General features: G+C 36.8%; 1 protein-coding gene across 1 annotated transcript in view; it reads left to right on the top strand.

The window, feature by feature from the left end:
• Window positions 1–5,657: 5,657 nt before the first annotated feature.
• The window catches only part of LOC149206501 (protein OS-9 homolog), a 178,714-nt gene continuing 165,486 nt past the window's right edge, over window positions 5,658–18,885 (top strand). Inside the window, exon 1 of the mRNA XM_089395446.1 lies at window positions 5,658–5,945. Coding sequence (XP_089251572.1) covers window positions 5,858–5,945 — 88 coding nt within the window. The 5' untranslated portion in view covers window positions 5,658–5,857. The remainder of the gene's footprint in view (window positions 5,946–18,885) is intronic.

The following is an 18,885-nucleotide window of genomic DNA, read 5'->3' as shown; positions in this document are numbered from 1 at the left end:
ACTATGTCGAGAGGCTATCTTGGCTGACTTGCGGTAGCTACCATGTCGAGAGGCTATTTTACTATCTTTCTTTTGGGTTTCGATGTTTACAATATAAACCTGTTTTAATGCATCAAGATTTCTACTCTCTGGTTTTCCTTCTGAATTTACAATGATACATGTTTATCATGACCAGGGAATTCTTATCAGTATTTTAATCTTTCACTGATTCTACTCTAGATGATAGTTTCTGCTTTTATGCCAGATTAGTAATGTAATCTGTTCTACTATCAGTGGGTTTGTTTCCTATGGAATTCTTCATAAACATTCAAAACTGTTAAAGGTAGCTCATCATCATAATTACCTTTCTATGCATTCAAAATTAGCAAGTACAGTATCATATAGTTATTCTATTTAACAGATATGAATAGTTCTGCGTGAAATTGTTATTACAATTCAACAATGATTCTTTTAATGACTTCTCATTTAGTTTTCTTTTAATTAACGTGAAGGAACAGATAATAATGACTACTGTACTTAATAATATTTATGGTTTAACATTAGGTCTATTAAGAAGCTTGCTACCTCATTTTAACAATTAACCTGTGAAACACAATATTTTCGAAAGGTCTCTCCTCAGTCTGGTAATCACGTCCAGACTCTCTCCCCCGAGCACCTCTCCCCCGAGCACCTTCTATCCTTCCCATGCTGGATCTAGTCCAGTTATAGTCAGTACTTAAGGCCTGAGGTTGACTGTGCTGAGCAAGTTTCTCCCACAAGTTTATTCCACCCATTCCACCTAGCTCTAGAAGTCCTTTTTCTACTCTGTGCCCCTTTCTATATTACCTTTCTCAGGCAGAGGGTAACCACTTCTTGGCAAGTGTTCTTTTAAATGAACAAATAGTTTTATTTAAAGTATTACCACCTATAATTTAGGTAATTACCTCATGTGTTTCTTAGTTCCTTCCAATAATAGTTCATAATCCTTATCAAATTAAATAATATTTAAAATATCATTTTAGTAAAAACAAACATAATAATCTTAGTGGAACTTTATGCAACTTGGGGGTGTTACATAAGTTTATACAGATAAAGTAATTATAAAAAAAATCTATTTCAGTATGAATTCTCTCTTTCTAATATGTATATATTAATGTTTACCTTAAAATATTTCAATGCTCGAAAGGAAAAAGTATTTAAAGATAAAATAATGTAGTTACTTCTTAATAAGAGGAAAATGTGTAACTCGTTTAATCTTTAATATAAAATATTAAAAAATACAATATAAACACTGAAAAAATTACCTCTATAGATCTATCTTAATCATATATTTACCATGCACTATAAGGGATTAAATCTCTTGACGTGTAAATCTAAAATTACCACTATAGATCTATCTTAATCACATATTTACCAAGCACTAGAAGGGATTAAATCTCTTGACGTGTAAATCTTTTTTCAAGTTTGAAATTTGATCTATCTCGGCTCTTGGTAGATTCATGGTTAAAATGGATTTACACTGGTTTTATAATCCAATATGAGGGACATGTGTAAGTATGTCACGTTAAAAATAATTAAAAATAGAAGAGAGGCTCATTCTACAATCCAATATGAGGGACATGTGTAAGTATGTCATGTCCTCAAAAAATAATAAAAATAATTTTCGCTAATGTCAACCAAAACAAAAAAAACAAAAATTAAATAACCATATAAATAAATAATTATGCAAGTATGTCATTTTCCTCAAAAATGATAAAAATATTTTTCGCTTATGTCAACCAAAAAATAAAATAAAATAAAATAACCATATAAATAAACAATTAAAAATCAAGGAGAGACTCATTTTACAATCGAGTGTTTCACTTTCCTTCTACTTGGTCCTTTGATATTTCATTTCACTCTTCAAATAATAAATAAAATATTTACAAGTCTATCTTAAATAATATAATTTTATATAAGATATAGAGATAAAGTAATTAAAAAAAAAAAATCTATTTCATCGTGAACTCTCTCTCTCTTTCTATTATGTATGCATTAATGTTTACCTTAGTAAAATATTTCAATGCTCGAAAGGAAAAAATAATTAAAGATAAAATAATGTAGTTACTTGTTAATAACATGAAAATATGTAACTCATTTAATTTTTAATATAAAATATTAATAATGATAAAATAATAAAAAATACAATATAAACAATGAAAAATTACAACTATAGATCTATCTTAATCACATATTTACCAAGCACTAGAAGGGATTAAATATTTTGACCTGTAAATCTTTTTTCAAATTTGAAATTTGATGTGTGTCTCAGCTCTTGGTAGATCTGTGGTTAAAATGGATCTATAAATAATAAAAATAATTTTCGCTAATGTCAACCAAAACAAAAAGCAAAAATTAAATAAACATATAAATAAATAATTAAAAATCACCGCGAGGCTCATTCTACAATCTAGGATGAGGGACATGTAAGTATGTCATTGTCCTAAAAATAATAAAAATAATTTTAGCTAATGTCAACCAAAACCAAAAAAATAAAAATAAAAAATTAAGTAACCGTATAAATAAACAATTAAAAATCAACCAGAGACTCATTTTACAATCCAGTGTTTCACTTTCATTCTATTTGGTTCTTTGATATTTCACTTTCACTCTTCAAATAATAAATAAAATATTTCCATGTCTATCTTAAATAATATAATATTCTATAAGTTTATAGAGATAAAGTAATTAAATATATAGATATATATTTCAATATGAATTCTCTCTTTCTATATGTATGTATTAATATTTACCTTAGTAAAATATTTCAATGCTTGAAAGGAAAAAGTAATTAAAGATAAAATAATGTAGTTACTTGTTAATAAGAGGAAAATGTGTAACTCATTTAATTTTTAATATAAAATATTAATAATGGTAAAATATTAAAAAATACAATATAAACAATGAAAAATTACCACTATAGATCTATCTTAATCACATATTTACCAAGCACTAGAAGGGATTAAATCTCTTCGTGTAAATCTTTTTTCAAGCTCTTGGTAGATCAGTGGTTAAAATGGATCTATACCCGGTGGTTAAAATGGATCTATACCCGTCTACAATCCAATATGAGGGACATGTGTAAGTATGTCACATCCTCAAAAATAATAAAAATAATTTTAACTAATGTCAACCAAAATAAAGAAACAAAAATTAAATAGCCATATAAGTAAATAATTAAAAATAGAAGAGAGGTTCATACTACAATGCAGTGTGAGGGATATGTGTAAGTATGTCATGTTCTAAAAAAATAATAAAAATAATTTTCATTTAGATAACCATATAAATAAATAATTAAAAATCACTGAGAAGCTCATCCTACAATCAAGTATAAGGGACATGTAAGTATGTCATTGTCCTCAAGAATAATAAAAATAATTTTCTCTAATATCAACTAAAAAAAAAAAACTAAATAAACAATCAAAAATCTACGAGAGACTCATTTTACAATCAAGTGTTTCACTTTCATTCTACTTGATTCTTTGATATTTCATTTTCACTTTTCAAATAATAAATAAAATATTTCCATGTCTATCTTAAATAATATAATTTTATATAACTTTATAGAGATAAAGTAATTAAAAAAAATTCTATTTCAGTATGAACTCTCTCTCTTTCTATTATGTGTGTATTAATGTTTACCTTAATAAAATATTTCAATGCTAGAAAGGAAAAAATAATTAAAGATTAAATAATGTAGTTACTTGTTAATACGAGGAAAATGTGTAACTCATTTATTTTTTAATATAAAATATTAATAATGGTAAAATATCAAAAAATACAATATAAACAATGAAAAATTACCACTATAGATCTATCTTAATCACATATTTACCAAACACTAGAAGGGATTAAATCTCTTGATCGTGTAAATCTTTTTCAAGTTTGAAATTTTATCTGTCTCTACTCTTGGTAGATCCGTGGTTAAAATGGATATATACTAGTTCTACAATCCAGTGAGGGACCTGTAATTATGTAACGTCCTCAAAAAATAATAAAAATAATTTTCGCTAATGTCAACCAAAAGAAAAGAAAAGAAAAAAACAAAAAATAAATAACCATATAAATAAATAATTAAATATCACGGAGAAGCTCATTCTACAATCCAATATGAGGGACATGTAAGTATGTTATTGTTCTAAAAAATAATAAAAATAATTTTCGCTAATGTCAACAAAAAATAAAATAAAATTAAATAACCATATAAATAAATAATTAAAAATAAAAGAGAGACTCATTCTACAATCCAACATGAGGGACATGTGTATGTCGCTAATGTCAACCAAAACATAACACAAAAATTAAATAACCATATAAATAAACAATTAAAACCCCCTTGTTTGTGGGACAAGGGACCCACCTCCGCACAACGATTTGACTGCTAAGTCTACGAAGGCATACATACTCTACCCCCCTCTGGTTTTGAACTTGTGGCCTCTTAAGAGGAAACACATTCTCTTAACCATTAGGCCTGCTCAAATATATATATATATATATATATATATATATATATATAGCTCTATCTCTTTCTATTATGTATGTATTAATGTTTACCTTAGTAAAATATTTCAATGCTTGAAAGGAAAAAGTAATTAAAGATAAAATAATGTAGTTACTTCTTAATAAGAGGAAAATATGTAACTCATTTAATTTTTAATATAAAATATTAATAATGGTAAAATATTAAAAAATACAATATAAACAATGAAAAATTACCACAATATATCTATCTTAATCACATATTTATCAAGCCTAAAAGGGATTAAATCTCTTGACTTGTAAATCTTTTTTCAAGTTTGAAATTTGATTTGTCTCGGCTCTTGGTAGATCCGTGGTTAAAATGGATCTATACCCGTTCTACACTCCAGTATGAGCGACATGTAATTTTAACTAATGTCAACAAAAAACACAAAAATTAAATAGCCATATAAATAAATAATTAAAAATAGAAGAGAGACTCATTCTACAATGCAGCATGAGGGACATGTGTAAGTATGTCACGTCCTTAAAAAATAATAAAAATATTTTTCGTTAATGTCAACCAGAACAAAAAAACAAAAATTAAATAACCATATAAATAAATAATTAAAAATCACGTAGAGGCTCATTGAGACATGTAAGTATGTCATTGTCCTAAAAAAATAATAAAATAAGTTTGGCTAATGTCAACCAGAACAGAAAAACAAAAATTAAATAACCATATAAATAAACAATTAAAAATCTACAAGAGACTCATTTTATAATTGAGTGTTTCACTTTCATTCTCCTTAATTTTTTGATATTGCACTTTCACTCTTCAAATAATAAAGAAAATATTTCCATACCTATCTTAAATAATATAATTTTATATAAGTTTATAGAGATAAAATAATTAAAAAAAAATTCTATTTTAGTATGAACTCTCTTTTTTATTATGTATGTATTAATGTTTACCTTCGTAAAATATTTCAATGCTGAAAAAAAAAATTATATAATTACTTGTTAATAAAAAAAATGTGTAACTCAATTAATTTTTAATATAAAATATTAATAATGGTAAAATATTAAAAAATACAATAGGAATGAAACCGAAACCAAGAAACCGTGGTAAATGAATGATTTTTCTCTCTCATATATATATATATATCTTCGAAGTGTTTCCACAAACAATAAGCTCTCTTCTTCCGATCCGTGGTAAATGAATGCGTTACTGTGGGGAGGGAATAAGCTACGAAGAAGGGGCCATAATAAACACACTAACCCCTTTTAGATAGCAAGAGCAGCGCAAGATTCATCTATTTCCTTGCGACTTTAGTTTAATTGACTCCCCGATTAAAAGCGTTTGATCCCAGTTTGGGCGATGGGTATCGCGAATTTCATCCACCTATGTCTATTCTGTTGTCTCGGAGGAAGCCTATGCCTTGGAGCGATTGCTACAGCAACTTCAGGTTTGCTCCCAATTGTCTTTCCCATTTTTTGCCCTCTCAGCTGCATTTCATTCTTAGCTGTAAAATCTCAACGATACCCCATGTAAGAATTAAATCATATTGTGAAGCATCCAAAGTTGCATTGTTGATCTTGTTTGTTTTGTTAGGCCACTTGGTTATGTAAATTAAGATAATATTTAAAGCGGATTCGCTTTATGTGTTGTTAAAAGGTTTCATTGACATTGTAGGGTTCTTATGTCGAAAGGGTCTCACTCTCGTTATCTGCTAATATTTTCAAGCATAAATTTTTTAATAATATAGATCAGGATAGGATACTTAAAGTAACCCTAGGATTATCCTAATTCTCGTTTTATCTGCAATAATTACTCTGTCCGAGACCAAATGGATTTCTTGCAACGTCTCTTCATGGCCAAGATTTCATTGATTACTCTTGACTACAAGAATTTTATTTTTCTAGAAGTTTATTGATGGTTTGGAGCTTGAAAGTGGGTAAATTTTCAAGTTTCATCTAGTCTAGGTTACACCTGAAATTACATTCGCTGTAGTTGAGATTCGCATGAAACTGGTCTTTGTTGCCTTCCAGTTTTCATTAGCAAAACATGAAATGATGACAGTTTGTGCCATTCAAACATTCCTTGATAGGCAAATTGATAATGTCTCTCAACTATTGGTACAATACAACACAACAACAAACAGATCGCCAAACAGGCGTTGATAATAGGTGCAAGGGTGAATGCAGTCTTACCCAAGTCCTATGGGAATAAAAGGGCTGAGGATCAAGACATTTGAGCTTGGTCCCGTAGTCCTGCACCGTTAGGGATAGTGTAGATTTTCAACTCAGACCTTCTTCATTGGAGGATCATGGTCCACAGCCATGGTCGTCAATGACATTCGATGATTACCAACACTCATTTAAGGAGATGGTTTACTTATGCCTCCACAACTTACCATCTTGTTGCATAGATGGCAACTTCACTTCATTGTTGTGTTAGTTGCCACTCAATTGAATGAGTGTAGCTGGACGAGCTATGCTCAAATGGTCTAGAATGGATCATAAGATAATTTGTTATCTATCTTGGTACTTTTTGGGTGGAAAATTTGAAGGTATTGGTTTGCAAGGTCCATTTTAGTGGCAGGTTCTAGTTCGGAAATTTGGTGTTCAAAACCTTCCCGATCCATTTTGAGGCATCAAACAACATTTTTTGTGGTTAAAGCTTTGTGAGCACTACTTTTAGGTCCTTGACACCATTCAACAGACTAAGAATTTTTTAAGGATGTGAAAAACACCTCAATTGGAGCATGTATGCGAAAGTTATGTCCCCTGCAAGGTGACCTACCGTATTGACCACCATGGTACAAGTGGATGCTGCATCAACCCCCTTACTCACACATGTGGGGCTAGCCACTTGTGGACTTTCAAAAAAATTTAGAAGGTCCAAACTTTCTCACTAGTTGAGAGTTAAGGCATGCTAAAACCCTAACTCTAGATGATGATCAGGCTATGTGATGCAGGAGCATCCAACCTCGAAGTCAAATACATTTGACTAGACCTATGGGTCTTTCATTTACTAAGGGAGTTGGTTCCCTAATTGTTAATTAATTGTAATTTTTATCTTTCTAGGGAATTCTATAAAGATTGTATTATTATTGTAATTGGTTTGTAATTAGATTTACTTTTAAGAAGAGATGTCAAGAATTTGTGATAGTTAGAGAAATCTAGGATAAGAATAAATTTTTGAGCATTTTGTAGATCCAGAGGATCCTAGAGTAGGGGTTGTTGAGAGACTTGTGGATCCGAACTAATTATAGTTCAGAGTCCTTTTGTATAATTTGTAAGTCTTAGGGCAACTGTTAAAATTGGCAACTAGGGCCAAACTCCATGTGGGTCATGTTATTAATGGAAGCTGATATTTTTCTTGGATCCCTCTCATTGAGAGGTGTAGGATTGATCTAAAGATCATCCGATTCCGATAAGTATTCATAGAGATATGAATTTATTTGTGCTATGGGACAATTTGTCAAGGTTGGCCAACAACCAAATAAACCCCACTTGTGCTCAACGTTTTAGTATAAATAGAGGTGGCCTTCAAGTCATTTTAACACACTTGGGATCTCTTCCTCTCTACTTGTCTTTGGGTTTTAGTAGGAGGAGCGATCCTAAGAGATAACGCTGCCCTAATCCAAAGGGCAGAAGCCGGAACTACCGGGAAAAGCTAGAACTGCTAGAACTACTGGGAATAGCCGGAATTGCCGAAACTGCTTGGAACGGCCGGAACTGTCGAGAACTGCCGGGAATTGCTGGAACTATCGGGAACTGCCGGGAATAGGTGGAACTGTCGGAATTGTCGGGAATAGCCAGAATTGCCTGGAACAGCCGGAATTGCTGGGAAAAGCCAGAACTGTCGGGAATAGCTAGAATTGCCGCAACTGCTGGGAACAGCTGGAATTGCCGAAACTGCCAGAATTGCTGGGAACAACCGGAATTGCTGGAAACAGCCGGAATTGTCGGTACAACCGGAATTGTCAGAATTGCTGGAACTGCTGGGAACAACCGGAACTACCAAGAAATGCCGGAATTGCCAGAGCATCTGTCTTTGAAGGAGAGCAACATGCAAGGGACAACTAACTAACATTGGGACAGTTGTATGGTACTTAGCAGCAAATACACCAAGCATGCAATGTTACAGCTAGCATGCAAGGGACAACTAGCATGCAACAACAAGCATGCAAAGGACAACAAGCATGCTAGGGACAAAAGGAAAGCTAGGGACTACAAGCAAGCAAGATGCAACCAGCACATAGGTCAGTATGGCAACATGGTGCAACAATGGCACATAATGCAGTACAGTGATGGGTACAGTCATGATTAATGAAGCATGATGAGCTGCAACATAGTGATGATGGGCGTAGCACGATGAGGTGCAGCATGATGACTAAATGCAACACAACAATAGGTGAAGGAGTAACTTTGGAGAATCAGTTGAAGCAACATGTCTTCAACTGATCTCATGTATCATCTTCTTAGAGATGATCTATTCTCTTATCTAGATAAGTCAAAGTGTTGACTTCTGTTGTAAACGTACTATCTCTCTCTCTGATGAACTATTGAAGAACATATAAGAAGAATTGATCAAGGGTTTCCCCACATTGGGGTTTGTCCCTGGCTAGCGCCACATCTTGTGTCCTCTTGTCTTGGCTTGTCTTCTGCGATTTATGTTCTATCTGCAGTTTACTTTAATGCTGATGTGATTGCTAATCTGGAAAAGATATTAAGCTAACTGTGAAAATTGAAATAAATTTCTCTAAGCATAGAACATACCTAAAATTAACATGGTATTAGAGCTGAGGTGAAGACAATGCCCAAGCAAGAGTGAAAGAGCAATCACTGAAGACAGTTGGGAAAGGACAAAAGGATCAATGGATTCCTCATCCCTCTTCAAATTCACCAAAGGTGAACTCGAAGCAGAGAATATTATCAGGGTGGCTCAGCAGAAGTTTCTGATGGCCTACCTAAAGATCACTTCAATGGGAAGTCCGGATCTAAGGTGGAAGGAAAGGCAGATGCCTTTGTTGTAATAAGTTCGACCATTATGCGAAGGAGTGTCTGAATGGCAGAGACACATCTCTTGATGAAGATAATAATCATTCCAGGGACATCTTCAATGATCAAAGGAATGACAAGTAATGCAGGTCATCAAGGAAATGGCCGAATCTTCAAAGAAAGCAAGGAACCCCAGTGCTTCAAGGCACTTCATCCGATAGAAGGGTGCACTCTCTAATTTGGTAGAGATGGAAACAATCGTGGGATTATAATTGGAGCTGATGCGACCTATCCCAGAAAGGGTGTAGGGAATGTTACCCCTCAATTGAATGAGGGTAACTCGATTCATTTACAAAATATCTTTTATGTACCTGATCACAAGAAGAACCTGGTGTCCATTTCAGCAATGGAAGTCAAAGGCTACGAGGTGGCACTCATCGATGGAAAGGAAAGTGTTTGAAAATGGAATTTTCAAAGATGTTTATGAGTTCAAGGTTGTATCAAGTTGCAGGAAGTCCATTGGTGACCATGTCCATTGACACATAGCACCGGAGGTCTGTGAGTCAGATGGTGACAGGGATGCCTGAATTCAAAAAGAGCATGAAAGTACATGTCTGAGTGTACCAAAGGAAAATCTTACAAGGGGACCATTCCCCTCATGTAGCAGGTCCACAGGTTTGGAACAACCCGAGGGTTTTGAGATTCATGATTAGGAATCTCACGTATGCAGGTGGAAGAAAGCCCTCTATGGCTTGAAGCAAAACTCCTCAGGCGTAGTATGAGAGGATTGATAGCTGTCAGATGAAGTTGAGATTCACTAAGAGTGAAGCCAATCCAAACCATTGTTTGAAGGTTGTGGATGGTAGACCTTTCATACTAGCACCTTATGGGGACGACCTATTTTTGACAGGTGTAGACTCTCTCATTTGCAGAAGTAAGAGGGAGTTGGATTCCGGATGTGGAATGATAAACTACAAACCTGTGACTACCTCGAGGATCTTAACTTTAAGAAGTTATATGGTAGTGATGCCGAACCAGATTTGGGAAATGCCTCTGAGTTTCATAAACTCATTCGCGTTGATGTTCTTGGTGAACTTCCGTTCGAACATATGTTTTGCAGTTAGCATGGTGAGCTCATATTTGGTTGAGCCGCACTAGATTGGTGCCAAGAATGTTCTGAGATATCTTCGGGGCATAAGCTCTCATGGATTGAGATACACTGCTAGAAATATGAAACTGCATGATTATTCGAATGTTGATTGGGCAGGCAGTGTGGAGGATCACTAGAGCACTTCTCAGTGCTGGTTCTCTTTGGATTCTGCTTCGATATCATGGATGAGCAGGAAGTAGAAGTCAGTTGCTATAAGCACCACCAAGACCGAATACATAGTTACGAGGATGATCTCGTGTGAAGCTGCATGGTTGCAGAAGCTCTTAAGTGAGCTATTTGTACACATGATGAATACCACTGTGATTCTCTGTGACAACCAGAGGGGGGATTTGATTATTGAGGAATCCCGTATTCGATGATTGCTCTAGCAGGTACACATCAGATACTGCCTTATCTGGGATATGGTAAGTCGATGAGCGAGGAGGCTCCATCATATTGAGACTCATGTATAGGTCGCAGACATTTTGTCAAAGCCTCGAGGAAAGGTCAAATCTGTGACCTTCCCCAACGACTTGGAGTCGTTGAGAGACCTTCTTATAAGGGTTCTGCATGTTGCATGCATTGAGCTCTGGGAGCTCTGAGGGGCTTGGGGTACTTATTGGAGCAACATATGACCACAGGGCGACTCACCCTCCCCTGGTGGTGCGCTATGTACAAGATGACAGGTTCAACCTTCCCCTGTGATACCCCGTGGCGACTGTGGAACAGGATGATTAGTTCTCCTGTGGGCCGGGATGATTAGTTCTCCTGTGGCAACTATGGAACAGGATGATTAGTTCTCCTGTGGGCTGGGATGATTAGTTCTCCTATGGCAACTGTGGAACATGATGATTAGTTCTCCTGTGGGTCGGGATGATTAGTTCTCTCGTGGCAACTGTGGAACAGGATGATTAGTTCTCCTGTGGGCCAGGACGATTAGTTCTCCCATGGCAACTGTGAAACATGATGATTAGTTCTCTTGTGGGCCGGGATGATTAGTTCTCCCGTGGCGACTGTGGGGCGGGATGATTCGTTCTCCTGTGGACAGAATGATTAGTTCTCTTGTCGAGGCATCCTACGCATGTAGTCTGGGACTCATGGGAAGTACCTCTCATCTGATCAATGAGCAGGGAAATGGGGTTAGGGACCATAGTAGTACTATCGATGGACGCATCAATGTATCTACCGTACTCCCTATGCTAGGATGACCTCCATTGATCTGGGATCAATGAAACTGATATGGGATCAATATGAGTGGTTTGAGACACTCTCTTGTGATATTGATCTTGGATCAATAAAACTGACTTCGGGCCAATAAGAGTGATGTGACACACTCTCTTCAAATGAAACTGACTTCGGGTCAGTAGAGAATGGTATGAGACATTCTCGATCAATTCTTCTTCTTCATGGTTCAACAAAGCAGAGCAGTGCAGGGCATTGATGGCAGAGATAGTATAGTCGAACATATGGATCAGCGGATGGAGTTCTCCCTAGTTGAGAGGGAGTGTTAAAATTGGCAACTAGGGCCAAACTCCATGTGGGTCATCTTCTTAATGGAAGCTGATATTTTTCTTGGATCCCTCTCATCAAGAGGTGTAGGATTGATCTAAAGATCATCCGATTCCGATAAGTATTCATGGAGATATGAATTTATTTGTGTTATGGGACAATTCGTCAAGGTCGGCCAACAACCAAATAAACCCCACTTGTGCTCAACGTTTTAGTATAAATAGAGGTGGCCTTCAAGTCATTTTAACACACTTGGGATCTCTTCCTCTCTACTTGTCTTTGGGTTTTAGTAGGAGGAGAGATTCTAAGGGATAACGCTGCCCTAATCCAGAAGGCAGAAGCCGGAACTGCTGGGAAAAGCCAGAACTGCCGGGAATAGCCGGAATTGCCGGAACTACTGGGAACAACGGGAATTGTTGGAAGTTTGGAACTGTCGGAACTGCCGGGAACTGCCGAAACATCTGGAACTGCTGGGAACTGTCGGAATTGTTGGAACTGTCGGGAATTGCCGGAACTGCTGGGAATTGCTGGGAACTGCCAGGATTGCCAGAACTGTCGGAATTGTTGGGAAAAGCCAGAACTGTTGGGAATAGCCAGAATTGCCAGAACTGCTGGAATTGCCGAAACTGCCAGGAACAACCGGAATTGCCGGAATTGTCGGGAATAGCCGGAATTGCCGGGAACAGCCGGAACTGCTAGAATTGCCGGAATTGCTAGGGCATCTGTCTCTGAAGGAGAGCAGCATGCAAGGGACAACTAACTAACATTGGGACAGTTGTATGGTACTTAGCAGCAAATACACCAAGCATGCAATGTTACAACTAGCATGTAAGGGACAGCTAGCATGCAACATCAATCATGCAAAGGACAACAAGCATGCTAGGGACAAAAAGAAAGCTAGGGACTACAAGTAAGCAAGATGCAACTAGCACATAGGTCAGTATGGCAACATGGTGTAGCAATGGCACATAATGCAGTACAATGATGGGTACAGTCATGATCAGTGTTTTACGACTCCGACTCCGACTCCGACTCGGTCGAGGATCGACTCCGACTCCGACTCCGACTCGGTAATGACTCGGCCGGCTCGATTTCAATGACTCGGTCGTTGTAAAAAATACATTAAATATTTTTTTTTTTTATTAAAAAACATAATTTTAAATATTTTAAACATAATTTTAAAGATTTTCATTCATGTTTCCATTGTCCAAACACACAGTGGGGGAAGAGTCGAAGACAGTTTTGGAATTTATTGAAGGTGCTTGGCCCTTTCTTCTAGACCACATATGAAGTATCTGTGGCTCCATTGAAGCTACCTGGAACTATAATCTTGAGCAGTCACATAAAATGCTTGAATCTCCATGTTCATTGCACATGCTAAGTATGAGTTCTGTTGAGGTTATGACAATGTTTGCATTAACAGTTTTGTTGGTGACTCTTCATCCTACAACAGCATGTAAAAGTTACACAATTAACCAGTCCTATTGTTTGCAGCATTAAGGTGATTGAAGAAGTCTTGGTAACAGTATGGTGGTGGAGCACATACATGTGCATTGATCTTTGGATCCTTGATCAGAATTTCTGAAAGGGTTTGAACTTTGTATTGTTGATATGAGTATTTTCATAAACATTATTGTCCATACTGTGATAGACAGAAGATGCAGCCTTCTCTTCTGTAACTTTTGATCCATCACATGTGAAGGTTTAGGTCTAAATATTGACTCTACCGTAGTCACTAATCACTATCAGTAAAACTTGGATCTCTCCTATTCTATAAAGAAGAGATGATACAGACTATTCGGCATATGTCTTAGAGAAATGACGAGCTAGTTGCTATGTAATTTTCATGTTTTGAGTTAATAGACAGTGGTGGAAATGGTTGCTGCAATATTAGCTTGCTGTAAAATTATAACACTTATATTGTGATTTCACAGTTCACTTGTGACTCGGCCAGCTACCCGGCCTGGTTGACCGAGTCACATATGACTCGGCCGAGTCATTGGATGACTCGGCCGAGTCATATGTGACTCGGTCAACCGAACCGGGTAGCTGGCCGAGTCACTCCCCAGGCCTTTGACTCGGTTCGACTCGGTCGAGTCGGAGTCGATTCGGCCGTTTTGTAAAACAATGGTCATGATTAATGAAGCATGATGAGATGCAGCATAGTGATGATGGGTGCAGCATGGTGCAGCACGGTGAGGTGCAACATGATGACGAAATGCAACACAACGATAGGTGAAGGAGTAACCTTGGAGAATCAGTTGAAGCAGCGTGTCTTCAACTGATCTCATGTATCATCTTCTTAGAGATGATCTATGCTCTTATCTAGATAAGTCAAAGTGTTGACTTCTGTTGTAAACGTACTATCTCTCTCTCTGCTGAACTATTGAAGAACATATAAGAAGAATTGATCAAGGGTTTCCCCACATTGGGGTTTGTCCTTGGTTAGCGCCACATCTTGTGTCCTCTTGTCTTGGCTTGTCTTCTATGATTTATGTTTATGTTCTATCTGCAGTTTACTTTAATGCTGATGTGATTGCTAATCTGGAAAAGATATTGAGCTAACTGTGAAAATTGAAATAAATTGCTCTAAGCATAAAACATACCTAATAGGAAAGATTGGAGGCCGAGTATGGCCACAAGGTTGATAAGGGCCAATTCTATGCAAATCAGGTCATAAGAGGGCTTTTTGGACCTTGTACAGAATGTGTGATCTAATGAAAGAACACCCATGTTAGAGTGTTGAGTGAATTGTTTATGAATGCCCCTGTTTGATAAATTGAACCTATGTTTATAACTGGTAATGTCCTGTACTGTGTTAATAAAGCCCTATTTTTGTAATAAAGTGAGAGTGCTGCAGGATTCATTGATTAAAAGCTCAGGAGAAAGGGCACTTTGGATAACAATGTTGAAATCAATATAAAGGAGGCAAGATTGTGAAGAAGTTCATGGACTTTCGTAGAAGATAAATCTTTCGTAGAGAGTAGAGAAATGAAGAATAGAGCCTTCACAGTGCATAAAGCGAGGACAAATCCAGTGCAAAACCAAGAGGAAGAGGAGTAAGGACGAATTTGAGCCACATAAGACACAAAACTTTAGTCCTTTCCTTTTTGTGGGAGTTCGTTACTTATCAAATACCGAGGACATAACTTAAGTCTGTCAAAGGATTATGTTCCCTAAAAGGTCAACACAATGGAGGAGGTCAAAAGGCCGGGGACATGATCTAACAAAAGGTGAGATTGTTTGTTGATGGGAATTATTCTTGTTCCTCGGACTTTGTCTCCTGGGAGTTTCAAAGTCTGACTTAAACGCGTTCGACACAAAAGTTTCAAGGTTCGAGGTCGCCAATATATGGAGATCGGGCCTTGCAAATGCTGTGAACATTCCTGTTTCTCGGGTTCTATCTCCTCGGAGATTTTTGAACCAAGTCTTAGTGCTTCAATGCAAAAGGCGGGGGTGACATGTCCCGAAATATTTTCTTCCTTGGGCGATAAAAGGTTGCGCTTCATTTGTAAAAGGTCGGGGCCCTGGTTTTTGGGGACTAAGGTCACAAGCCTTAGTCGCATGCAAGTTGATCAAAGTGTCGGGGAGTTGTAATAAGGTGCAAAGGGCGTAAACAATTGGTCGCGTGGAGTTTTGAGATCAAAAACATAGAGGCTAGAGTATTAGAAAAGGAGAAACCCAGAGAACCGAATGAGGTTATGTACCAAGGTCATGAGTGCTGTAGGAAAGGAGCTTTGCTATGGAGAAGGGCTACGAGGAGGATCGAGCGAACATTAGTGGAAGGTAAAGAATTCCCCACAATTTTTCTATTAAAGTTCCTCTCACTCACACATTATATATAGGAAGCGGGTTGACTTCGGTGGCTATGTTTAATCGAACTTGAATTCGGTGGTTTTGGGCAATCCCTGCATGGAAGGAATTGGGGTTTAATGGTCATGTGGTAGTTTGTTTTGGATCTGGAGGTGTTTAAAATGAACTCGTTCCATTTTCATGATTTTGATAGTAGGCACAAAGGAAATTCATATTAAAAGTTGATTGGATGTAGCCTGCATCAATGTGGTATTAGAGCTAGAATGCTCTATAAACCCTGCTTTAAAATGGGGGATTTGCAACTACAGATACAAAGTTTGGAAAATTAGTTGAAGACATAAAATTTGATAAAATTGATAGTGAGATCAGAATTGGAGGTATGATAGATTGAAAGAGTTGATGCGCTCTTCAGGAGGATCGTTTTGAAGGAGAAATTTAGAGTAGATGTGCTTATGGAAAGAGTCGATTAAGGAAAGAACATGCACAATGAGAGACAAGATCTTGATGTTGAAGAATCTAGGGCAGTTAGCATTAGATAGATTCTTCTATACTTGATAACAATTTGTGAAATGCTTTTACTATTTATCTTATCTTGATCTTCTTCTTACTATGAGTGTGTGTGTTTACTTCATCAAACTGCTACCATAACAAAGAGACAAGAACACAAGAAATTGGAATTCTGCCAGGGCAAAACCTCTCCCTCTTGAAGAGTAAAACCCACACATAATTCTTCTTATAGATATCTAATTGACGAACACCAAGACCATTATACTTGACCCTCTATGCCACTCCAAGACTAAGACACCAATCCTCTTACTTTGTTACTACTGAGATCATCATCATAGTTGCTTCAGGGCTACTCCTTAATCGAAATCTTCAACGAGGTTTCCACATGGATCATTGATGTCTGTCCTTAACTTCACCAAGATCATGACTGTCTCATGGTTGCACCCTTAACTGAGATTATAGTCTTATGACTGAGTCTTCATTGAGATCATATTACTGTACTCTTGAGACAGAGTATCTTCCCATCATGTCTATGTAGAGACTATTTATGCCACTGTGGTTTACTTCAACGAAATCTTCTCCTTCACCGAGACTGTGCCATCAAGGAGGAGGCTTTGTCATCATTTCCGAGATCCTGTGAGATATCTCAGACAAGTTCGAGATACTGTCTTCACTAAGCTATCCGAGATTTTCTATCTTATTGTGCTATTCGAAGTCCTGTACCCTGCCTTTGAAAACTTCAGAAATGTCCGAGATTTTCTGTCTTATTGTGCTATCCAAAGTACTGTACCATGCCTCCGAAAACTTTAGAGATTTTCTGTGTCTTTGGCGGATACCCCAGCTGGGTATATGTAGTGGTTATGTCTCCAGTTTGAGCCAACTTATCCAGGTGAACTGACATGTCATCCTTTAGTTATTTAATATATTTTTGCAGGCCGACATGATGTCTTTACATCACTTTGTTTGCAGGCTTCTTTTTTGAAGGATGGTGCTTGTCTTGGAGGGTTGCTTAACACTAGGTTGGCTCATGTTCATTACATAAATGCTCAAGAAGAGCTCTTCAATATAAATTGGACTCTTTGAGTTTCCTAGACCTATAGAATGAGCAAGAAACTCATTCATATAATTTATAAAAATAATAATTCTTTTTCTTGACAAGTACAAAGATCAAAATTACATTGACAAATACTGAACCTCAACTCTCCCTCTTAACTAGGGAGGTATTTACAATGGTACTTGGTTATTCTCAATCTGAAGAATTTCTCATAAGAAGAATCAGATTGGTAATCCCATCTGTATAACATCATATCAATCAACATTGTCGTAGTGCAAGGCCTTAACTAACAACTCCATCTCTCCATGAGACCATGACCTACAATGCTGGCGAGACCAATGATTTATAGACACCTTCATCATTATCTCTCAAGGTACATACCCACCCGGCTGAGTATGATCTTCTAGGACTATTCTTATCTCGGGTTCCCAACCCTCAAAGAATATCGGTCCTCTTGCCTACTCTTATCTTGGATGCCCCACACATCCTCAAAGAGTATCAGATTCCAGATGATTACCCAATCCTCCTTTTTTTTCTTCCCAAGTGAAGACAAGAATGTTGTGTCTATCACGTGTCGACATTCCATTCATGGCCTTCATCTAGACTTATGATTGTTAGTCTTGGTCTAGTGCATGACACATGAAATGGAAAAACACAATTGTCACTCCTTTGTAATTAGGGGTGATCTAATTCAAACTCCCTCTTGATCAGGGACTTGTCAGAGCTCCCTCTTAGCTAGGGACTCTTTTATACATCAACAACTTCTTCTTCATGGGTTCTTCAGCTGCTTGATCAACTTCTCTCCTTGATGTCATGAAATTTAGTTGAGCTTCTTCCTTGTAGGGCAACAACCATCGATCACTTTCCTTCTTATTCTGTCATGTCATTCCTTTCTTCATGGAAAGTGGCCTTCTTGGCATACATCTGGAACTTTCTTCATATGGCTACTTCTTTTCTCTCCATGCTTCTTTTAGGAGTTTCCATCCATCCCATGAACGCTGGTTGTACTTGTACTTACAAGTCTTGTTCTAGTAGGCCTACATGAGCTCATCCAGATATTACTCAAGAAATCAAAATGTCATATTAAATTAAATCATACCTTATGAGATGGCTCTTCATCATGACATCTTCTTGTAGGTATCAACATCCTGCACACTTATTGACATATCTCCCAAAGATATCCATTGTCAAGGGTCTTCATCTTTTTCAGACTTTCATCAGAGTCTTTATATCTTTCTGGGAGATTTCCTAGTCAAATCTTCTTGGTCTTTTGGATGTTGATTGCCTTCATCGTGGTTGCATATCTCACGATCTCTTCCTCCTCACACATTCCATTCCCGGAGCTTTTAATCAAAGTTTCTTAGTC

Source organism: Pinus tabuliformis, chromosome 1_2, assembly GCF_031772625.1.
Source record: "Pinus tabuliformis cultivar Carrire ecotype Pingquan chromosome 1_2, CPIR1, whole genome shotgun sequence".
Classification (NCBI taxonomy): Eukaryota; Viridiplantae; Streptophyta; class Pinopsida; order Pinales; family Pinaceae; genus Pinus; species Pinus tabuliformis.
The sequence above is the reverse complement of the archived record's forward strand: the minus strand, read 5'-3'. Positions and strand labels throughout refer to the sequence as shown.